At 39.0% G+C, this 24,697-nt stretch overlaps 2 protein-coding genes across 2 annotated transcripts; one reads left to right on the top strand and one right to left on the bottom strand.

The window, feature by feature from the left end:
- Nucleotides 1-6,050: 6,050 nt before the first annotated feature.
- Nucleotides 6,051-6,774, bottom strand: LOC141326075 (uncharacterized). Its single transcript, XM_073834774.1, has 2 exons — nucleotides 6,414-6,774; nucleotides 6,051-6,355 (listed from the first exon to the last, which is right to left on the bottom strand). Exons 1-2 carry the CDS (start codon nucleotides 6,772-6,774, stop codon nucleotides 6,051-6,053), a joined length of 666 nt encoding a protein of 221 aa, XP_073690875.1.
- Nucleotides 6,775-13,032: 6,258 nt separating this feature from the next.
- Nucleotides 13,033-20,018, top strand: LOC141326074 (uncharacterized). The gene is made up of 2 exons (XM_073834773.1): nucleotides 13,033-13,054; nucleotides 18,315-20,018. Exons 1-2 carry the CDS (start codon nucleotides 13,033-13,035, stop codon nucleotides 19,607-19,609), a joined length of 1,317 nt encoding a protein of 438 aa, XP_073690874.1. The 3' UTR covers nucleotides 19,610-20,018.
- Nucleotides 20,019-24,697: the final 4,679 nt, after the last annotated feature.

Genomic DNA, 24,697 nt, shown 5'->3' with positions numbered 1-24,697 from the left:
ACAGTACCTGGGAAAGAAAATCCGGTAGCCGCCATCCTGAACTTAGTCACGACAAATCGAGTGTCGAGCACCAAGGAATTTATCAGGTAATCAACGTATAAGGCTGTAGTTTCCTTCGTGCTCGACACTCGACTTATCGTGACTACATTTAAGATGGCGGCGACTGCTCTGTTCCTGGTGGAAGATGTCTGTATAAATCTTCTTGTAAATAAACTACCGGTGCTTTTTCTGAGTTTTCAATGTCTCGTTTTAAATGTCAGGGCCCTCGGAAGTCTACCGATGAAGTGCGGAGCTACTTTGTGCCTCGTAAATGGCGTAAAACAGTGATTTATTTACATGGCTCCTTCGATGCCCGATTGACTTTCATTGACAACCTGTTGTGAGCATCGGCTAACTGACCCCAGATTTCGGACAGCTGGACACAAACCGAGATGAAATATGCAAGGTACGTTCACACTCTGTATCATGATTCAATACACTTTAGGTCAATATCACACCGGAGTTCTCCTTTAATGGAGTTCTATAGGGAGAAAAGCGTGATATTAATCACTTTATATTATTCACTTTATATGCTGAATAAGAGCTCATTCTTTTGACAGCAGAAAGTGTTTATTATAAGTAAAATTTTAAGCCACGTTAAGCTTTTTTTTGTATAATGGACTTCTATGGGCGGGGGGGGGGGAGGGGGGGATCACTTTATATGCTGAATGAGAGCTCGTTCTTTTGAGAGCAGAAATAGTTTATTATAAGTGAAATTTAACAGAAGTTTGGTCTTCCCTGGTCGCTGTTAAGGCAAGTTAAACCACGTTAAGCAATTACCTTACAATGGGCTTCTATCTTTGGCAAACCAGTGAGGGAAGTTGTGTAGACTCTCTCCATTTTAATTTTAATTACCTGGCTTTCTGCTGTGTTGACATTACACAGGAAGTCTGCATACCCTGCGATTGCGTATTTCCGGTTTCTGTGAAAAAGGTCTATATCTATGTGCATACATATAACATCTTGTCATTATAAAAACAAACAAATGTAATGAATATAAATAAATAATGTGATCACACACAATATAAAACAAAACATTTACACTAGTTTCAGGTTGTTAAAAATAAAAAATGTTGTACATTTTTCCAGGAGCAGGAAAAAGAGATTAAACAAGATTATAAACACCAAATGTAAAAAAAAGAAAAGAAAAAAAAAAGTTTATATATTTTAACAAGCCAAATGATAAGGGATATTGTGACCCCCTGACATGTCTGGACATGTCAAATGTTTTATGGAGGTTTTCCATAGACATAATTCATTTCAGTTTACCATTTTTATTTGTTATATGCTATTCGCAGAAAATTTAAATTTCTACATTATAATGAGGAATTATTACATTTACATTATTGTAATACATTTTATACTGTATCACCCTCTAAACCTGCCCATCACAGTGAAACTGTAAGAGTTTATTCTTCATAAGCAACAATTACTTTAATGTATAATTTAAAAAGCTGTTATGTGCATCAGATATGGGTAATAGTATGGCACCGGATACAGCCCCTAATGTTTTGCTCTGTTAAAATAGCACAATAGGGCATTCTGTGCGGACGCCATACATGTAAGTCATTTAGCAAGAAGCCCCATCCATGATGCCTTTGGGGAGTGCATGCTGGGATATTTCCTCTAGCTGGCTAACAGAGGCCATTGTTCAAATTACTGATTCAACAATTAATCTTAAATGAGAAATTTAGATGAAATATAAAATCTCAAAGTGTTTGTCATGTAAGTTTATAAACACTAATGTCAAAATGAGTAAAGGAACCTTTTAATTTTAACAGACCAAACCATAAGGATTATTGTGGAAATTGACATGCCTGGACATGTCAATCTGATACTGCATCACCCCCTAAAGCTGCCCGATCACAGACAACTTTCTCTAGTTCTCTATTTTTAAATACATTTATCCCTAATACACCACAGTGTTTCCTGCCTTCAGCTCAAGATACGGGGTCAGCTCCAGCAGCCAGCAAGCCTAATGTGGAGAATAAATCATTTTTTTTTATATATATACTTTTTTTAATGTATAATTAACAAGAAAATGAATGAAGGCTAACTGCTTAGGATTGTTAATTATAGCAAATGAATTAGAAAGAAAACAGTACGTATATCTACTGTATATACAGGCTACTGGAAGCATAACAAAGAATTATCTGTTCAGATTTTTTAAAAGACCTGCACAAAACTAGAATAATATTTTCATGCTTTTACTGATCATAAATTTAAAGTTGCCTGGTATTTTCAGGGTTCCAAAGTCCATAAACTTATCCAGATATTACAACATTAAATTGAAATTAACTAAACAGTAAGCAAAAATACACATTATCATTCGGAACAAGTTAGGGTGACCATATTTTAGTTTTCAAAAAAGAGGACCTTGGACGAGGGGTGGGGGGTGGGGTCCTAGTTTTGGTATCAAAATATGTCATTTCCATACCAAAACTACATATTTTACAGTCACTGTTATAGAGATTGATCATAAACAATTGATCATAAAAAGCTTCCTACACTCCTAAAAATAGAGGTGCTTCACAATGCCAGAGAAGAACCTTTTTTGTTTAAATGGTTCCATATATTTATTTGTGAATTTTATTGGCGAAAGAAGGTTCTTCAAATTATAAAAGGGTAAGAAAGGGATGGTTCTTTAAAGCAGCGGTTCCCAATTCCAGTCCTCGCGACCCACCGCTCTGCATATTTTGTGTGTTTCACGCATCGCTTCCGACGTTTGTTCTATTCCAACCTTACTGCCCTTCGAAGTGGACATCACAGGATATTCCGCCATTATTCATTAGTTCGAAGCGAGCGTATGTGCTCCATTTGAAGGTCATTAAAGCGTGCAAGACGTAAATTTAAAATGCATTTATTTACAGATGCACTTGTCACACTTCTCTAGTAAGTTTTATCTGTGTGTGAAGACACTACATGCGGTGGCGTAGCGCAAATATGTGAATGAATGTTCCGAAGTATAGTAAACAGATTTCCCCCGCTTAGGGAGCAGGGAGCAATGAACACTTTGCAGGGACCATGTCAATCAGATCGCAGTTCCTGCATGGACTTCACTTCTAATGAGCTGGTTATCTGAATCAGGTGTGTTAACTAAGAGAGACATGCAAAATATGCAGAGCGGTGGGGCGCGAGGACTGGAATTGGGAACCGCTGCTTTAAAGAACCTTTGACTGAATGGTTCTACATGGCATCGCTATATAGAACTTTTTAAAGCATCTTTATTTTTAAGAGTGTACCACAGTGGCCATCCTTCACAAAACTAATATCTACCACAGTTTTATCACAGAATGCAAAATGTTTCAATACAAGCATTTCAGCCAAATGGAATGTATGCAATATTTCAAACTTTCATAAAATCAACCCGCCGCAACTGTTTAAAATCAGCCCAATTCCGTGGAAAATATGCGGATCTGGCAACCCTACATCCATGGGCGACATTGGGGGGGGGGGGGGCAAGGGGGGGCATTTGCCCCCCCTGTGGTTAGTCATGGAATCCTCGACAGCCCAGCTGCAACTGCTTTAGCCAAGCTTAGGCTCGGTTGTAGGGAACTAGACGGTGCTATATAACCCTCAAACGAAAGCAAAGCAATTGAAGATCTGGCAAACTATCCAACGTGTTTTTGCAGCGTTGAGCAATGTAGCCAATCACAGACATATCTGTTGTTTCCGAACAATTAGAAACACTTGTCAGAATTCACTCACTGCTGAAAGCGCCTGATCGGTTTTTATTAAGTGCCGCTTTGTGCGCTCGTGAATCATCTTATGAGTGTGGACGCGATGTAATTAAAATATTAATTGTGTAGTTTAGAGAGCTTTATTAATTATAACGGAATTTTGTGAGATCTCTATGAACTTTTAGTGATAATAAGGGGAGCGTGCTTTGCACTTTCCAGGCTATAATCCATTTAGAATTTGTATGAAACTTTCGTTTTTCGGCACATGCAAGCTGATATGTTTTGGGAGTGACATTTGCATATTTACGCTGGGTTTATTTTCGAAATAACGGTGAAGCAATAGACGGGATAAAAATATATTTTCCCCTTCTCCCAAAAAAACAGTTCAGTTTTGTATGTAATGGCAAAATGTTTATATTTAGTTTCGTTTTTTATTTAGCTAATTTAGAAAAACGCTTGGAGCATTTTTTATTCGTTAAATATATATATATTTACCGAACAGCGCCCAGCGGAAGACTGATCATAGTCTGTTTGATCAGTTTGCCTTCTCAAATCATCACGACTAGCCTAAAATGAAATCTATAGATATCAAACAGTTCAAGTATAAAACAATGGTAGTTTAAACGTTACAAATAAATCTGCGCTATATGCGCATAGTTTGTGCAGAAAGTGGAAGCCAAAGCTTGCAGGACATCGAGGCACCAGCGCGATCACTTGCATTTTTTTCATTGGAAGCAATTTAAAATTATCCGTCATTTTTGCTCACAAAGTACGAGTAATACATCGGAAAAAACGTTACAGCATTTTTATAAAATAAAGAAAACAAAAATGATGTGCTTTCTGCCGTCTGGTTCTTGAACAGGAGTGCTTAACAAAATGAAGCGAAATGCATGCCTCACAGACATAATAAATACATTTATAGAAAGCTTTAAATTATTACTTAACGAAATAAAACAAATCAAAAGCACAAACTCTTTCATGTAATCCGTAAAGATGAATTTCTCTCTAAAGGCGCATCCAAAAAGGAGATTGCGAGTCAGGATCTTTGCGACACTGACTCAGAATACACAAATTAATTAATAAATAATTCATTTATGTCCTTTCTCTTTCCTCGACGCATTCATTGTTATTTATTTTTGCCAGTGCTTGGGGCGAGGTTTAGCCTATTGTGTGCGCTTGAACGGGGATTCAGCTGCGCTAAAGCACACTAAACGGTGTCTGAGTCGGTCTCAAAAGTGAAAGCGAAAGTGAAGTTTCGTGTTGTTTCCACCAGCGCGGCATTTTTTTTCTTCACCATAATTGATGGATGTCTAAATTATGAAAATAAGGAGAAGCCTAAAACAGGCCCGATGCCGGCCCGGGTCTGAACTATGACGTGAAAATTGGCCCGAAGCCGTAGCCCTGGGGTGTAAAAAAAAGTCATGGCCCATCGGCCCGGGCTGAAGTGCAGCGCTTTAATTGACTGCTTTGATGTGCTGCAATACCTTAGGGCACTGTTTTAATGCTTACATCAGATTTTTTTTTCTTGCCCCCCCTGACTCAAGAGTCAAATGTCGCCCATGCCTACATCCAACGCGAACTGCATCCAAAGCAATTTAAATACTCCGCATATTGATAGCGACTCCATGATGCGCGAAATTTTTATTCAATATTAGAATGTTTGCGGGAGACAACAGTCCCGCACAAGGCTTTAATACAAAAACGGAGACAATGAATGGCGACTGTAAAAAGCAAAAGCCGAACCCCGGACATTTTGGGCGATTTAGGAATCCCGGCCAGACGCATTTTTTTAAGTCCAAAAAGAGGACATGTCCGGGGAAAAGAGGACGTATGGTCACCCTAGAACAAGTCATTTTGTTCAGTTTATGTCAGTTCATTTATAATCTTCCAGTTACATTGCTTTTCCCAGCAAGGTAAAAGTTTGTCTAATATTTTAATTCAGAAAAATCAACACATGGAATTGAGAGACATACTCGTCATAGTCACACTTTGAGGGAATCTACTGTAATCACTTAATATTTGAAATTACAGTAAAGCAGATGGTCAGGTATGGCCACAGTACAAAAAAAAAGCCTTATGGTAAACAAAAAGATGAAGGATGCATTAAAGTGATAAATGTATCCCACAGTCAGCTCTGGTGTGAACATAGACTTGCTTTCACAAACCTTTTTTTGTCATTACACTCTTGAACAAGGAACACAGACAGAGTCTGACATTTGCATGATTATTCACATATCTGTAAGTGTGATGGAAAATGTTTTTATTACTTTGACTACACTTGAATGTCTTTCAAAATGAACGTGTAGACAATTGTAGAAATTGCTTCTTTTTCTAAACCTCTTCTTGCATTGAAGAAAACGGCAATTTCTTTCCAGAATGAGTTTGCGAATGACGTTTAATGCTGCTTAGACATGTGAAACTCTTCTCACACTGAACACACTTGTACGGTTTCTCTCCAGTGTGAACTCTCTTGTGAATCTTAAGGTTTACTTTAACATTGAAACTCTTTCCACACTGTTCACAGGTGTAAGGTTTCTCTCCAGTGTGAATGCCCAAGTGAACCCTGAGGTTTCCTTCTCTTGAACAACTCTTTCCACAGTGATGACAAATGAAAGGCTTTTCTCCCATGTGAGTTACTACATGATTCTTAAGATGTTCCCTCTCTGTGAAACTCTTTCTGCACTGATTTAAAACTCTTCTTTCTTGAGTGAACCTTTATGTGCTTATTAAGGTTTGCGCTGTGTCTGAAACTCTTCCCACATTGATCACATTTAAATGGACTCTCTCCAGTGTGACATCTCATGTGAGTCTTGAGGTTTACTTTATACGTGAAACTCTTTCCACACTGAGGGCAGATGAAAGGTTTCTCTCCAGTGTGAGTTCTCATGTGGAGAGTAAGCATACTTTTCTGTGTAAAACTCATTCCACACTGAGGACAGACGAACGGCTTCGTTTCGGTGTGAATGTTCATGTGAGTCTCAAGAACTCCATTTCGTGTGAAACTTTTTCCACAGAGTTTACAAATGTAAGGCTTCTCTCCAGTGTGAACTCTCATGTGGACAATAAGATTTTTTTTTCTTTGTAAAACTCTTTCCACACTGAGGGCATATTAACGGCTTCTTTTCAATGTGAATTTTCATGTGAGTCTTCAGATCTCCATTTCGTGAGAAACTCTTCCCACAGTGTTGGCAGCTGTAAGGTCTCTCTCCAGTGTGAATTCTCATGTTAGAATTAAGATTTGTACTTGGTGTTTTTTTATTTATTTCTGGTGAGGAAGTTTTTTTATTCTGTGAGCAACTAATTGATTTTTCTTCAGTTTTGAAATCATGTTTCTCATTTTGATCTTTCTCTTCTGTTTCATTGAGTTCTTGACTCTCCTGTTTCAGTGCCATCAGGTCTGAGGTGAAATAAGAAAAATGTAAGTTAACAACAGTTTAATGGCACAAAGCAACAGACATCAAAACATTTAGACTAATGCTGTCAATTAATTAAAAAACTATTTGACAATAAACAATTTCACATTGAATCTCCAAATTAATGTAAGAAAACATAAAGATTGTACATTTAAAATATGTGGCTTATTGGCATCTTTTTACCAAGTAGCCAATTGATACCAGTCTCATTGATACAAATAGTGCTACTGATCTGTCTCTGTTAAATGCATTTCCTACCAATTTTAATCATTAATTATAGCTATAATTAAAAACAATTATTTGTAACATGTATATTGTTGTGCTTTTATCACAACTACCATATAATGATAAAAAACACTCCTTTTAAAAAACCCACACATAATCTGCCATGTTCATCTTCACGCTAGAGAATTTAAAAGCAGCATTCAAGTAAGAAATATTTCCTAATTAAACTCACAAAGGTTACGATGAGAGATTTTTGGTTTCTATTTTATTGTTTGGCTCCAGAGCTGGAGAGTAACAAAGTACATGAACCGTCATTTCATATTTAAAATACAAGATGAGTAACTATTACGGTAAACTATTACAGAACATGTTACCTGTTTCAGATGCAGAACAGTTATTTGATGCATTCATGACGTCTAGACTGGACTATTGTAACACACTACTATGTGACTGTCCTGCATTTTCAGTTAACAAGCTACAAGCTGGTGTTTCTGAAATATGACTATTTGTTGCTTGTTGTAATGAACATTCACTGCTATTTACATTTTAATATCACACTTTTGATGATAGCAGAAAAATCACTTAATAAAACAAATGTCAAGTTAAAAACTGAAGTGTCATTGTTTGCTTCAAGCAAAATAACATTTTTTTTTTTGTCAGATACCACTTTCATTGTTTTCTAATCAAAAGTAGATACTGTGTTTAATGTTACACTAAATATGTTTTTTTTTTTCTATAGAGCTGGACATTTTAATAAGGATCAAATGAATTAGTTCAGCTTTGAGAATAAAAACCAACCTGTTTGTTCCTCAGTGTCTTCATGTTTGATTCTGAATGTTTCTTCAATCTTCATGTCTTCACTCTCCTCTTTAATAAATTCCATATTTATAATAGTGTCACGTGGATCTCTGTTCCTCCAGGAGTTTTTCTGTGTGTTTGTCCACTGTGTCCTGTTTAAAATGAGAATACATAATAGAAAGAAAAATCAATGCAAACTAGATCTCTATCTGCTTGTCATTCAGCTCCTAGTTCAGTAGTCAGTGCACTACAAATACAGTCAGAGAGTTAACAGACTTATATATAAAAATTATAAAATATATAAATAAAACCAAAGGTTCATATTAAGATTATAATTTTAGGCTATTTTGATTTACATTTGGTATTCAATTATTTGTTTATCTAATATATAGAGCTTGGCCAACTACGTCACTGCGCGTAGAATTATGGGTAGCTGCCGCCATGTTTTATGTAACGTCGTCAGCCGTCAGTATTACAAGCAGTTACAAGATAGTAGGCTACAATTAAAAAGAAGAAAAAAAACAATGCACAGATCCGAGGAAAAGATAAATCTTCCATACCGAGAAAAGCTTAATGAAGTGTCAAAGCTGAGGTATTTAGAAAAACTAAAAATAATCAATGGCTCGATCCTTACGAGCATAAAGAGTGGTGGACGATCTAAATGAGTTACCGCCTTAACGCACGTAACTTAACATTCCAAGATGGTGTTTTCCTACTTTGTTTGTAGTGTTATTTGCCGTTTTACCTACTGTTTTGTTACCTGTGTTCTTGAGACTTCAAGTTTACAGCACTGTTACATCTTACACCTGTTGTGTTTGTACTATAGTAGTAGTGGAACTGAACTTTTCAATTTAGTTGATTCTTATGTTACTGTGAACTGTGCACATTTACATCAGTGTGTTATCCACAAATAAAGGGATATAGAAATGTTCGTGTTTTTTCAATTTATTGCTGCAACGTGGTATGCAATATGCAAAACAGATAATGCATGTTTAAAGCTGCGTTCCAGGCAGATTTTAAAGACCATAAATCACGACTTCAAACCACCAGTCAGGCGTTCCAGGCAAGTCGTGCCAAACTGTCTGAGCGCATTTATTATTATTAATTTGAATGCAACGTTATATTGTCCTAAAGTCTATTTTTCCACCATGTACCACTTGCAAAAACAACGCACCGTATATCAGAGCTCGGAACTGGGAGTACGTTGATCTAACATTGGCTGTGGGGCAGCCGTGGCCTAATGGTTAGAGATTCGGACTTGTAACCCAAAGGTTGCAGGTTCGAGTCTCAGGTCAGGCAGGGATTGTAGGTGGGGGGAGTGAATGTACAGCACTCTCTCCACCCTCAATACCACGACTGAGGTGAGTCCCTTGAGCAAGGCACCGATCCCCCAACTGCTCCCCGGGCGCCGCAGCAATGGCTGCCCACTGCTCCGGGTGTGTGTTCACGGTGTGTGTGTGTTCACTACTGTGTGTGTGCACTCGGATGGGTTAAATGCAGAGCACAAATTCCTTGTATGGGTCACCATACTTGGCCTCACTCACCCCCTTTCCTTCCTTTCCTTTCCTTTCCTAACGTTGGTACGAGTTCACAGATGGGAAATCACAGGTTTGACAGTGCACTTTCACCGGTAGAAGGCTGGAAAAACACGGGTAACGGGCTGCCTGAAACGCGGCATAACTGAAGGCTGTAAAAGATTGTTTGTCTATGTATAAGTACACATACATGTGTATATTTTATACCTGTTATATCTATATATATTAGTAATCAACATTCGAAGTGGATCAAAAAAGTTAAAGTAAGACATGATTTTATTATGACAACTTTGATGAAAGCTTTCGATCCACTTCAAATGTTAACTAGTGTATATATAAATAATTTAAATTTTATATATGTACATGTGTATATACATATAAATACACGCAATACATGAACATATTTACACAGAAAAGTTTATGTTGGATGACATTCCTTGAGAGCAACTGATTTGACAGCATTAATTTCTTAATTCATGGTTTCATAACAACGCTGGGGCACATATTAGTCAACTAATGCTTTTCCGTCTAACTGCTTGTACCCACGCCATGCAACGCCGTTTTGTTAACTCGGACACTTGGGATCCAAGGTGACTGTCCAAGCTGGAAAGCTGGAAAATCAAACATTTGACGGTCGGCGTACATGCTGGTAATCGGTGAGACTGTGGCAATTAACAACACAACAATAGTTCACCAAAAATTATTATTTATGCAGAATAAAGTAGACTAAAACTTCACGATCACAATCAAACACAGTGTTCACCGCAGCTCCGTTACCTAAATTCCCAACATGCATTGCGTTGCTGACGTCACGTTCCCAGACTCTATTACACTTTCATGAAATCATTCTCGGTTGTGATTCACTCGTTTGTGTTTGTGTTGTCGTTTGTAGTCCGCGTGCCGCTGAATCGAATCACTGAATCATTTCACAAATGATTTGATTCAAATGATTCGGATTCTCAATTTCTCTCATCACTTCTTATCATCACACGATTGATTCATGGTATAGAAAGCGAAATAGAAACTTACCTTCTCTGTTACTAAAGGCTAACGTCTTTAGTAACACTGGATAAAGAATTTCAACGTTATATTTAATAAGGATGATTTACTTTACATAGCTTGCAAAAACGCAACAATATTCATTGGTTTAAAAACTTTAAAAGCACAAACCTTTCTTTAGGCGACTGACAACAGATGAGGAGCGCAGCGCATCTTTATGACGTCACATCACCAGAGCAAAATAAAAGTCCCATTGGTGCACTGCTCTCTAGAATCACAAACACATCATAGAAATGTTGTATATAGAATAGAATTTCTTACTCATGTGATGATGCTTTTCTAAAGTTACTAACATTGTAAATCTATAATAATATTCTTTATTAATGTTAATTTATAACACTATGGTTTCTGTTTATATACCTTGCCATTAAATTCACATTAAACTAGTCAATGCTGCTGTGTAACGTTTACAAAGGTTGTGTGATGGCAAATTTAAAATGAATATAGTCCATTGATTATTACCTTTTCAGTTTCGTTAATTGGCAAAAACATATTCAGCTGTTACTCCTTATCTTCTTTTGTTAACATTGAAAAGTTTGGCTAATAAATACAAGACACAATAAACAGTTTATTAGAAACTTTAACTAGAAGTACTTCCATCAGAAAAAAAAATCAAATATGTAATGTTGTATTAGTGTTATGATTTTAGTGAAGTTAGACGTTTTGAAAACAAAATACCTTTAATACACCTGCAGGAAAATGAAGATCAGGAGACTTGTTTGAGCTGGTCTTGTGTGTCTCTGCGGTCATCCAGACTGACTAAAACACTCAATCACTGGAGTTTTATTCAGATTTCAGGAGGCTGTTCTTACAGGTGAAGACAAAGCTCTCAGATCACAAGCTTAAACACAGTATTCAAGGGATGTGATCAGTTTGATTTAAATGAATATATTTAGCTTTAGGAGTGTGTGAATATGAATGTGAAATGATGGTAAGTGTCATCTTTTGTCTTTATTGGCTGTTGATGTTTCTGCCTCATTTCTTTAATTGGTGTCTTTGTTTCTGATCAATATCTGAGTTAAATATGAATGCAGAGGCTAAAGGTGAGACTTTCCCTGATCTCTGTGATAATGAGTCTATAGTTCTGCTGATTAGATTAGAGTCGCTGTAAATCTGAACAAATTCCTGTAACTGTTTACATCCTTTCCATAAATTTATATTCTAATGTCGATCCTGAAATCTGTCTAAAACTCCAGTGATTGAGTGTTTTAGTCAGTCTGGATGACTGCAGCGACACACAGTAACATCTCAATCAAGAGTCTCCTGATCTTCTCTCCTGAGTTTACTACAGGTCTAACTGGATATTGCAGGTATTTTGGTTTCAAAGCGTTTAACTTTACTAAAATAATAACACTAATATAACACAATTATACTTTTTAATGAATGCACTTCTAGAGATTAAGTTTCTAGTAAAGCAGGTATTGTATCTTGTATTTATGAACTGAACTGTTCACTGTTAGAAAGTGAAGATGAGGAGTAACAACTGAATATGTTGACATGGTTTTTGCCAATTAAAGATGCTGAAAAGGTCATAATCAAGTTTAATAAATGAATGGAAGTGATGACGTGAAAAGGAAATCAAGGGTAGACACATTTTTCTGTTCAATCTAAAGTTAGAAACACATGTTTTTGTACTTGTCCATCCCATAGGGACTTAAAGCTGTAGATTGAGGTTGGGGCATTGTGGGTTAAATACATTTTTGTATATTGTAGGAAGCATATTTCTAGCTTATGTGAATATGGAAACAGTATGACATATTTTCTTTGAATGTAGGAAGTATAATTTAGAAAGAAAAGTTGTGTGTGATCTCTCTCTCTCTCTCTCTCTTTTTTTTTTTTTTTTTACTAATCATTTGTTTTTCTCCTCTAATATTTACACACAAAGACTGTTGATGCTGTTCAAATACCATGATGCGAGTCTATAATTTTAAGTCATTTTCATTTATTTGTGCAGATCGGCTTTTTAAAGAAAAAACACCAGCGCACCTTGAACACGCACAAAGTCATTCCCCATAATATTTTCCCTCCTTTCGGCGCTTCACACTCCAGTCCAGCGGGTGGCACTAACACACACACTTCTGTTTGACAAACACCATTAAACCTAAGAAGAAGATTAGTTTCACTGCTCTCTGTTGTTTTGTAGTGATTCTGTTTTATAGTATCTGTTAGAATTGTAGTTTCTGTAAACAGAAAATATATTTTGAATCCGGTCAGTAAATACCTGTATTATTTTCCTCATTAAGTTTTGAAGCAATGAAGCAACCGAGATCTACTGCTTTAAAGATGGAGTTTAATAAAGTGGAGAGTGAGGAGAACACGAGTGAACTAGAAACCTGGAGAATAAAACAGGAACCAGAACCTTTGAGAATAAAACCTGAGGAACCAGAACCTTTGGGAATAAAACATGAGGAACCAGAACCTTTGAGGATAAAACATGAGGAACCAGAACCTTTGAGAATAAAACCTGAGGAACCAGAACCTTTGAGAATAAAACAAGAGGAACCAGAACCTTTGAGAATAAAACACGAGGAACAAGGAGGTTGGTGTTTAATCTTCATTCATCTTTTATGACTGTTTCTGGTACATTATTTCAAGGTTTTAATAATACTGACATTTCAAGCTGCTTTGATGTAGTGAATTGTTATAGAAACAATCTTTAAAGCTGATCAGTCTTTTGAAAGTATAGATGGGGCATCAAAAGCACTTCCAGATCTAGTAAGAAGCATTTAAATTCTGCACAGAAGTCTTGGTAACACTTTCTATGAAGCCCCTATTTGTAATACATTATAATGGTATTTCTAAGGCATTGTAATGAATTAAATATATATATGGACATGTAACATGTAGTATCATTTTATGAATAATTTTAACAATTACAATATACTAAAGTACTTGAGTATTTGAGGTTCTAACTTTAAAGATTATGATTATATATAAGGCATAATGGACGGCATATTAAATCTACGTAATTTATAATGGATTATATCATATTACATTTATTTTTTACATTATATTACTTTTTTATTTTAATGGTCCCCCTAGTCTATTGACTAGAAGCAACTTTGCAACTACATGTCAACTCACACTTTTTAGATTATTAGTAGACTTAGATTAAGGTTAGGTTAGGTAGAAGATTCACATACTTACAAGTTACATATCAGTTTGTCTTTTGGGGAACCATCAAAATACGGTGTTTGAATATATGTAGCAAATTATACTAATCATAATTACTGCTAGCTGACATACAGTTGAAGAGTTAGTTCTACAGGGTACCATCAAAATAATCAAACTGATAATACAAATGTGTCATGTTACACATTCATCTGATACATGAACTTATGGCTCATTGAGAAATATTATTATTGTTGTTGTTATTATTATTACTTATAAGTGCTCTTTGTATGCTTTCAGTAAAGTGACATGCGTAACATGGTAAGATATGAGACTTGTTATACGTTAAAACTATGAGGAGGTAATCATACTCTTAAAAGCTATAACCACAAATAAAGAGAAATTATAATGCACTGACACTAAAAAAGGCTGATGCAGAAACAGTAGTGTTAACTATAGTCATGTCCAATGCTATTACATCATTAGTTTGAGTTTGTATTTTGGGAGAGAAATTCAAAAACCTTTTAACAACTTTTAAGTATTCCATACAATATCACTATAACCAGTAGATGGCAGGAGAGGCACACTTATTTACTCATTAGTCATTAGTTTCTTGTATTTTTAAATGATAAAATAACTATTTTAAAACATCAAATCATCAAGCAACTTTTTTGTGTGTATATAGTTAGAAGTCTCAAAACGCCAAACTTTTATTCACTTTGCAACTGAATCGCACATCAATTATAATCTCTTAAAGGTCCCATATTGTCAAAATCAAAATTTCCTGGCTTTTTTCATGATAACTAAGGTCTAGGGGCTATCTAACTACCATATGAGTTTCAAAACAGTCAATCCACAGTAAACTGCACACAGCCTGCTTAAAGTAGCTGTTCATTTTCACGAGCAGCTGTGACTTCCGTAACGATGTGACGTCCGATCGACTCAAGTCACCGCCTTCAGTCACAAACCAACGTCCCACCCTCCTTTTGTCAAACCCCCAGACAACAACGCATCCATTCCATTATTGAGCAACAACAACACGAAAACAAGTGGAGAAAACCCTGTTCAGTCAATGGATGTCACACTACGATCATTACACAGGCTTCAGAACAACGTGAATATAAGAGACCAGAGGCACGTCAACTTCAGCCTCTTTCACACAGCGATTCCGGTAAATACACAGATAATGTTTCCCATGATTTGTTCCGGAATTGTTTAATTTGGTTCATTCACAGTTGTTTTCCGGAATCTGTGCGTGCTTTACACACAAACCATAAAGACATGTGACGTTTGGATGTGAGATGTAATGCAACGCGTACGTTTCACGAAACTGAAACTAACCTGAACAAACTGTGCTTCAGCGCTGATAGTGAGGAGCTGGCTCTGCCTGATGATCGCTGCTTCATTCCACTTTGCACGTAACGTTATTTTTCGTTGTGAAGAGTCGCTTGATAACGTGCATCATTACTACAACACTGCCTTTATGGTTCTGGATTTGGTTCACACAGTTCCCGTAATTTTCCAGAATCAGCGCGCATTGTGAAAGGGGCTTTACTAAAGCAACAGTTATGTAGCCTACTGCATTCGGTGTTTGTAAAAGAAAAAACATTAATGATCATTCTAAAATATCCTGTTGAGTAGCTCTCTCTATTGCTCTGAGCTCGCTTACGCTTACAGCATACATGACCGTAGTTACCTGTGATTGGCCTGGATGTGCGTCACTCAGAAAACAACAGGCCAATCAGAAGAGAGGCTCATGAATATTGATTAGATGGGCCAAAATCGACCTGTTTTTGACAGAGCTCCTAAAAAAGGAGCTGTAAAAATATATTGAGATGGATTTTGGCACTTATACCGCAAATATATATTCTTAAGGACATCAACAAATAAAATAAACCTCCAGAAATGTGTACAATATGGGACCTTTAAATTGTTGGTCAGTTAATAATTGTAATAGTGACCTGCAAAGTGAGCCCGACTGTACTTTAGTAGTGTCTCTCTGAAATATTGTTGAATCTCTCTCTCTCTCTCTCTCTCTCTCCCTTTTTTTTTGCTGTCTCTGTGTTAGTGGCAGCAGTCTGATCTTCTTCATTCATATTTAAGCGTGAATGAAAACCGTTTTGTGGGGGGTACAAAGTGTATGAAAAAAAATAGAATATTTGAATCTCAAAATTTAAAATTGAAAGCCAACCAACCGAACGAATATTCTAATATTCTGGTCCAGCCCTACTTTATAGTAGGGCTGTTAGATTCCGAAAATTTTGGAATTGATTCCGATTCCTGGTTCTGGAATCGATTGGATTCGATTCCTCACTGTTGTTTTGATTCTTTTTCGATTCTTGTTTTTTTAGATTGGAGGAAGCTAATTTCGCAAAAAAAATGCAGGATGTAAAGGTCATATAAAGTTACCTTCTCATAATATGAAGCTTCGTTAGTAAAATAATAATAATAATAATAATAATAATTATATACTATTTTTCTGTAGCTCTGGCTGATTTCAAATTGTAATTCATTGCCCAGGAAATTAGTCATAACCCACAGCTCACAGTGGACATGCATTTATTGCATGAATAAAACAAGACGTGTATAAAATGACAAAATTAACAAACTATACACTGAAACAAAATAAACAGAACTTTAACAACAACACTGATATAAGAGCTATAATTTCGCAATAAATGCAACATGATAGGCTATAAGAGCTCGTGGATATAAGAGCTGGTGGCGTAGCTGTCAATCAGATATGCGCTCTCGGCCACTGATACGTGCTCTCTGCGTTTTCTTTCAGAGTTATCATTGGCTGATAGAAAGATTAAAAATAGCATTTATTTAAGATGTAAATAAGATCAAGACACGTCATGATCTATTCTGTCGTGCAGGGCTCAAAACTGTGGACATCATGAGCCAGTTCTCCCGTAAAATAACATCTGAATCGTTTTTTGAACTGGTTCATTTAAATGATCTATCCGAACGAATCGTTTCGTGGAAATGTACCAGACTATAATAACTATTAGCGAGCAAGAGGCAAATTAATGGGTGCTTCTCAAACTGAAGGCTGCATCCTTTAGTAATGAGTCGTTTTTATTACGTTTATTTTCATCAATCGACGTTTGATGACTTGCAGCCGAAATATGCAGCCTTCATGGAATGCAGCCTTCCGTTTAAGAGGTAAGTTTTGTTGAACTGAAAACGGCTCTGAATGAGGAGTCGATTCCCCTTGAGAGGATCGATTCCAAACTTTGGAATCGACTCTCGATTCCCAATGCCTCGGAATCGATTCTTTTTGGAAACGATTCCCAGCCCTACTTTATAGCCTAACCCTTTGTGTACATCTGGCATTGTAAGCTGCTCTCCCAGGTTGAGAGCAGCTGCATCTCCACAAAATGGCGCTGCAACACTACTTTCATATTCATATTCTTATGGGATGTGTTTCGCTAATCTACTCAAACCGTGACGTGGACCAGTGAGGGGGTGTTTGAACGAGCCATTTTAGGGAGTTGTGGCTAAGTCTTAACTTGTATCATAAATTTCTCTTTGGTTTTGAGACTTTAGGCTTTGCAGCTTCACAAATCTTATCTAGGCACAAACAGCTTGTAATACTCCAAAGGAAACCGCATCATATAACCCCTTTAAATTAACTTTATTATTGATATCCCACACACCAGCTCTACCAAATCTGCTTCTGGCGCCACCATCTGTAGGACTTGTTGGCACTGCTCACAAATGTTATGGTAACACTTTCTATGAAGCCTGTATTTATAATGCATTACAAGGACATTCTTAATGCATTATAATGCATGCATAATGCCTTATAAACAGCATTATAATATGTTATATAATTTTATAAATAATCATAGCAACAGTTACGATGCACTATAATACTTACCTTTTGTGCTTATAACTTTGATGAGTACAATGCATTATAACACCAGATGAAGACTGCATTTTCAATGCATTATAAGGGTGTTCTTATATGTATGTTCTTATTATGCATTATAATACATTAAGAATGCCCTTGTAATGCATTGTAAATGCAGGCTTCATCTGGTGTTATATTGGTAAGTATTATAATGCATTGTTTCTGTTTTTATAATTATTAATTAGATTATACAACAAATCATAATTGTGTTTATAAGGCATTACGCGTCCATTTTAATACATTAATAATACCCGTATGAAGGATTATAAATGCAGACTTCATATGGTGTTAGGATGCATTGTACTCATCAAAGTTATAAGCACAAAAAGGTAAGTATTATAGTGCATTTTAACTGTTGTTATGATTATTTATAAAATTATATAACATATTATAATGTTGTTTATAAGGCATTATGCATGCATTATAATGCATTATAAATACAGGCTTCATAGAAAGTGTTACCAATGTTAGTTTGTTCATGTTTTTCAGCTTATAACAAGTTACTGACAATGAACCATTTTTATTTTTATTTCAGAGTTGATTCAAGAAAAAGAAGAGAATAAAGAATCAAGTCAATTTGAGGAGAAAAATTATTTCAAAACTGGAGAAAAACCTTTGAGTTGCTCTCAAGCCAAACAGAAAGATTTAAAGAAAAGAAGAGCAGAGAAATGTTCCACCTGCACTCAGTGTGGAAAGAGTTTCACAAGAAAAACAGATCTTAAGCGTCACATGAAAATTCATACTGGAGAAAAACCATTTACTTGTGATCAATGTGGGAAGAGTTTTTCACGCTCATCAAGCCTTAAGGAGCACATGAACATCCACACTAGAGAGAAGCAGCACACATGTGATCAATGTGGTAAAGTGTATTTAGCAGCTTCAGGTCTGAGAAATCACTTGAAAGTTCATACAAAGGTGAAGCCACATTCATGCCATCTGTGTGGTAAGAGTTTTTGGCGTCTACAAAGTTTGCAAGTATATGAGAATATAACTACTGGAGTGAGAGAATCCATGTGTTCAAAGTGTGAAAAGATTTCTACTTCAGAAACTTATTTAAAACTACATAAGAGGATCCACACTTATGAGTGTTCACAGTGTAACAAGAGATTCAGTACATCAGGAGACCTGAAACTACATGAGAGGATCCACACTGGAGAGAAATCTTATGAGTGTTCACATTGTAACAACATATTTAGTAAATCATCAGACCTGAAAACACATGAGATGATCCACACTGGAGAGAAACCTTATCAGTGTTCACACTGCAACAAGGAATTTAGACAGTTAGTACATCTGAAAACACATGAGATTATCCACACCGGAGAGAAACCCTATAAATGTTCACACTGCAACAAGAAATTTAGTCAGTTAGTACATCTGAAAACACATGAGATGAACCACACTGGAGAGAAACCCTATAAATGCTCACACTGCAACAAGAGATTTAGTCAGTTAGTACATTTGAAAATACACGAGAGGATCCATTCTGGAGAGAAACCCTATGAGTGTTCACACTGCAACAAGAGATTTAGTCAATCAGCATATCTGAAAACACATGAGATGATCCACACTGGAGAGAAACCTTATCAGTGTTCACACTGCAACAAGAAATTTAACCAGTCATCATATCTAAAAATTCATGAGAGGATCCACACTGGAGAGAAACCTTATGAGTGTTCACACTGCAACAAAAGATTTAGTCAGTCAGTACATTTGAAAACGCATGAGAGAATTCACACTGGCGAGAAACCTTATAAGTGTTCACACTGCAACAAGAGATTTAGTCAGTCAGTACATTTAAAAACACATGAGATGATCCACACTGGATAGAAACTTTTAAGTTTCACACTGCAACAAGAGATTTAGTCAATCAGTATATCTGAAAACACATGAGAGGATCCACATTGGAGAGAAACCTTATAAGTGTTCACACTGCAACAAGAGATTTAGTCAGTCAGTACATTTGAAAATGCATGGGATGATCCGCACTGGAGAGAAACCTTTTGAGTGTTCACAGTGCAACAACAAGTTTAGTCAGTACATCTGAAAACACATGAGGTGGTCCACACTGGAGAGAAACCTTATGTGTTCACACTGCAACAAGAAATTTAACCAGTCATCATATCTGAAAATACATGAGAGGATCCACACTGGAAAATAACCGTATCATTGCACTGCATGTGTTAAGCATTTTATTCAATCATCTGCTAAACACAGACATGCAAAAACAATCAGTTGTTTTTTTTTTTTTTGTGTGGCATGTATATGTATACCCATCCCTACTTGTAAATTAGTAGGAGAGAGATCAATCCCATTAGTTTTCACTTTTACTTTCAGTAGTTAATGATCATTTTGCTTTCAGTCATTATTAAATGTTATCTTTTTATTCATACATTATCTTCACTTTTATATTTTATTAACAACATTTGTGGTCAACTGATTGTATTTGCATAAGAAAAAAAATATTTTAGCTTCAATAGTTGAAAGCCATAATGTTTTAGGCTTTGTTTTAAATATCTAAATAAAGCTTTTAAATGGAATTAAATTAAAAGCCTTTATTGCCTTTATTTTTCTGCATACAATGAAATGAGGAGCATTACTCCTGACTGTTGTTAGACAAAAAAATATGTACCACAGACAATATATGAGACTAGAGACTACAGACTGTACAGTATCATTATAAAAGTATATACAACAACCGACGAGTCGTAATTGTCACAAGGAGTCAGACTGAGACGTGCGGATCCATTTGCAGCATTTTATTGTCAAGATCGTAGTCGGGGCAAACAGGGTCAACACCAGCAAACAACAACAGCGAAGATAATCCAGAGAGTAAACCAGTATCCAAGCGTGAGTCAAAAACCAAATGGGCAGTCCAAAGTAACAACAGAAACAAACAGAGAAAACAAGGCAAAACAGGAAACAAAACCAGGAATAAACTAGGAAACTCTGAAAACATGGAGACTAGGAAACTGAGAAAACGCTTAGAAATGCAGCCGGGGCAATACAAGACTTAGCAAAGAAGCTGAGTGTGTGAGTGGCTTAAATGCTGTCCGTGTGATGAGCTGCAGCTGTGTGTGTGTGAGAATGAGCTGCAGGTGAATGCAGTGATTGGTGCAGTGGCTTGTGGGGGCTAAAGTCCATGAAGTGTAGTGCAAGAGTTAATGATGACCAATACGTGACAGAGCCCCTCCCCAAGGAGCGGCTTCCAGACGCTCTAACCACCTAATGAAACCCGGAGGGTGGTGGAGCAGAGGCGGAACAGGGGGAGGGATGGAGGGCCAGGTCCATGTGGGGGTTATGGCGCTATGGACTGAGGCGGAGCCAACGGAGGTAGAAGCCATGGTGGAGGAAGGGTTGGCTCCTCCATGGGGCCGACCGATGGACGTGGAGCTGGTGGAGCCCGAGGCGGAACCGGAGAGTCGATGGTCCTGGGCGACACAGAGGATCTGGAGGGCCAAGGCGGAACCCAAGGCTCTGGCGACCCCGGCGGAGATGGAGGTCCGGAGGTACGCTGCGGAGCCAGAGTGACAGAGGATCGAGGCTGTACCCACGGGAGGGAGGAGGTCCACAGAGCCGGCAGGACGGAGTGACGAGGCGCAGCCGGAGGAGTAGAGTCCAGAGGCGAAGGTGGGGCGACGACTGACCGGGGCAGAGCCGGAGAGACGATGGAGCCCGGAGGAGCTGGTGGGCCGACAACGGAGACGAGGGAGCACAGAGCCGGGGTGGAGCCGCAGGGTCGGAGGGCCGAGGTGGAGTCCAGGACTGGAGACTGGAGGTGACTGGAGGTGATGGTGAGGGATCCTTCAGTCTGGACACCGATGGAGACTAGCAGTCCCACGGCAAGTCCTCTGCACCGAAGGTGGGATGTGGGTGAGCAGAGGGACTGTCAGTAGACAGAGGTGGTGGGACTGGAGCAGTAGGGAGGGTGGGTGGGAAACTCAACAGTCCATACACGGCCTCCGTAGCCTGAACCGGGCAGACAGGAATCTCAGGAAGATTGGGCGGAACCAGCGTAGGCTCTGGGAGGCTGGGCGGGACCAGCGGAGGCTCTGGGAGGCCGGGCGGGACCAGCGGAGGCTCTGGGAGGCCAGTCGGAAACAGCGGAGACTCTGGGAGGCCGGGCGGAACCAGCGGAGACTCTGGGAGGCCGGGCGGAACCAGCGGAGACTCTGGGAGGCCGGGCGGCACAGGAGCCCACCATGGCGGAGCAGGCGGAGCAGGGAGCCTTGGCGGAGCAGGCAGAGCAGGGAGCCTTGGAGGTGCTGGTAGAGCAGGGAGCCTGGGTGGAGCAAGCAGAGCAGGGAATTCCGCTATACACGCCACCTCCAAAAGAGGTATAGGCGCAGCGGAGATGTGGACAGATGAGGCCTCTGAAAAAGCCCACACACTCAAAATGGCAATAGCCATTACAGGTAATGCATTATTAAGTGGGAGGCCCATCGGGTTTGTGGGCGTGTGGCTTGGGAGTGTTGGCCCTGCGTGGCTTGGGAGCGTTGGCTCTGGACGCTCGGGGGAGACGTGACTTGACTCAGGAAGAGCTGTTTGACTTGACTCAGGAAGAGCTACTTGACTTGACTCAGAAAGTGCAGTCGCTTTACTGGACACAGGAAGTGAAGCCACTGGACACAGGAAGTGAAGCCGCTCGACTTGATTCAGGAAGAGCTGCTTGACTTGGCTCAGAAAGAGCTGCTTGACCTGACTCAGGGACTGCTGCTTGACCTGACTCCGGGAGTGCTGCTTGACCTGAATCTGGGAGTGCTGCTTGACCTGACTCCAGAGGTGCTGCTTGACCTGACTCAGCAGGAACTGCTGCAATGATCTGACTTGACTTTGTAGAAACAGCAGCTGTGACATGACTTGACTTGACAGGAGCAGTGACTGTGACATGAACAGGCTGTGGCTTGGCTGATGTGATACTGGCGAACGCTGGCTTGGCAGACGTGACGTTAGTAGACGCTGGCTTGGCTGACGTAGCGTTAGTAGGTGCTGACTTGGCAGGTGCTGACTGTAAGAGACCAGCCGTTCTGGCTGACAGCAGTGGAGGGTCCTCCAAGCTGGATATGAGTCTTTGATAGGCCATGGAAACGTGAGGGTCTGATGCAGCAGCCACCATTTTGACGATAGACTCGGGTGTTCTTTGCGACAGGCTCTGGCGTGCCGGCAGCCATCTTGTGAACAGACTTCAGGTCGGCGGCCATCTTGTGAACAGACTGCGGGACGGCGGCCATCTTGTGAACAGACTCGGGAAGGGCGGCCATCTTGTGAGCATGGTTAGGAGAGGCAGCCATCTTGTGCTGTGGCTCAACCTCACCCACAGTAAACCGAGAGTTACAAAACATTAGAACAAAGTCAATAAACTGGGCGAGGGTCCAACTAGGGTCCTCTTCGGGTAAGTTCAAACTAATATCAGGATCAAGTCCACTCCAAAAGCATTCCTTAATCATAGTTTCATCACAGGGTTCCAGGTGACTATATGTAAGAAATTCCTCCACATAATGCTCGATGGGACGGCCATCTTGAAAAATGGAGCAGAGCAAACTTACGGGATTGGACAGACTTCCTGATAGGTCCATATTGTGATGCTGGTGAATAAAGCTGCTGGATCCTGTTGTGGCTAAGTCTTCTGTCACAAGGAGTCAGACTGAGACGTGCGGATCCATTTGCAGCATTTTATTGTCAAGATTGTAGTCGGGGCAAACAGGGTCAACACCAGCAAACAACAACAGCGAAGATAATTCAGAGAGTAAACCAGTATCCAAGCGTGAGTCAAAAACCAAATGGGCAGTCCAAAGTAACAACAGAAACAAACAGAGAAAACAAGCAAAACAGGAAACAAAACCAGGAATAAACTAGGAAATTCTGAAAACACGGAGACTAGGAAACTGAGAAAACGCTTAGAAATGCAGCCGGGGCAATACAAGACTTAGCAAAGAAGCTGAGTGTGTGAGTGGCTTAAATGCTGTCCGTGTGATGAGCTGCAGCTGTGTGTGTGTGAGAATGAGCTGCAGGTGAATGCAGTGATTGGTGCAGTGGCTTGTGGGGGCTGAAGTCCATGAAGTGTAGTGCAAGAGTTAATGATGACCAATACGTGACAGTAATATTGCACATTGAGAGATATACATAGGCCTATATGGGGGAGATGCGGGGGGAGTGAATTTCAAAGGAGGGATGGCTTTTCAGTTCCAAGTGGATATAGGCATGGCATTCTGGCTAATGCCAGAGGGGCCAGACTATTTTCTTTAATGTGGGTGTCACAGTCACCTGTCTCACCAGCCACTGTCACCCATTTCCAGTCAACCGTGTGCCTTACTACACTACAAATCCCAGTTTCCCTCCTCTTTCTCACCTGCTCCCTGATCCCAAGAGAGATAATGGAGATCCACTCAAACTAGTGGGAACCACAACACACACATTATATACTTATTCACAGAAATAAGTATTCTCACTGACAGCGATGTGTAGTGCAACATCTTACACAAACTCAGCTGTTAATTACGTGACCAAATGTTTTCTGATTGTTTTGGAAAGTGAGTAATGCACCTGTTAAAACATTATTGACACTTTTCTAACTTTGTGTTTGGACAATGCAAATGACTTCCACTAGAGGAAAGAACGGTGGACTACACCATGCCCGCCCCTCTCTGTTGGAACCAGCCAATCACAGCACGGAATGGAGAAGCGCTAAAATACAATCTCCTCATCGGAAAGGTATATACCTTTTCAAAAGACTCCTTGTTCTGAGTCTCCAGCAGAGAAACAGTTTCTCCCATCCGTTGAGACGCTAACAGATACACCCTCGTTCGGATTCTGAGCCTCGCAAGAGTGAAGGGACACTAACAGACCAACTTTCTGTGTCTACTGTCTAGAGAGACAGGGACCAACATTCCATGCTTCGAGTCTCCAGCTTTGAGGCAG

The sequence above is a fragment of the Garra rufa genome, chromosome 2, assembly GCF_049309525.1.
Source record: "Garra rufa chromosome 2, GarRuf1.0, whole genome shotgun sequence".
In the NCBI taxonomy this organism is placed as follows: domain Eukaryota; kingdom Metazoa; phylum Chordata; class Actinopteri; order Cypriniformes; family Cyprinidae; genus Garra; species Garra rufa.
This window is presented reverse-complemented; position numbering and strand designations above follow the sequence as displayed.

Excerpts from the sequence above, each read along its gene's own strand:
- LOC141326075 (XM_073834774.1), bottom strand. The coding sequence starts at position 6,774 with ATGAGAGTTCACACTGGAGAGAAGCCTTACATTTGTAAACTCTGTGGA. Across the intron at positions 6,356-6,413 it reads GGTTCACTCAAGAAAGAAGA|TAACTCACATGGGAGAAAAG; the intron begins GTTTTAAATCAG and ends AGAATCATGTAG.
- LOC141326074 (XM_073834773.1), top strand. The coding sequence starts at position 13,033 with ATGGAGTTTAATAAAGTGGAGA. Across the intron at positions 13,055-18,314 it reads GGAGTTTAATAAAGTGGAGA|AGTTGATTCAAGAAAAAGAA; the intron begins GTGAGGAGAACA and ends TTTTTATTTCAG.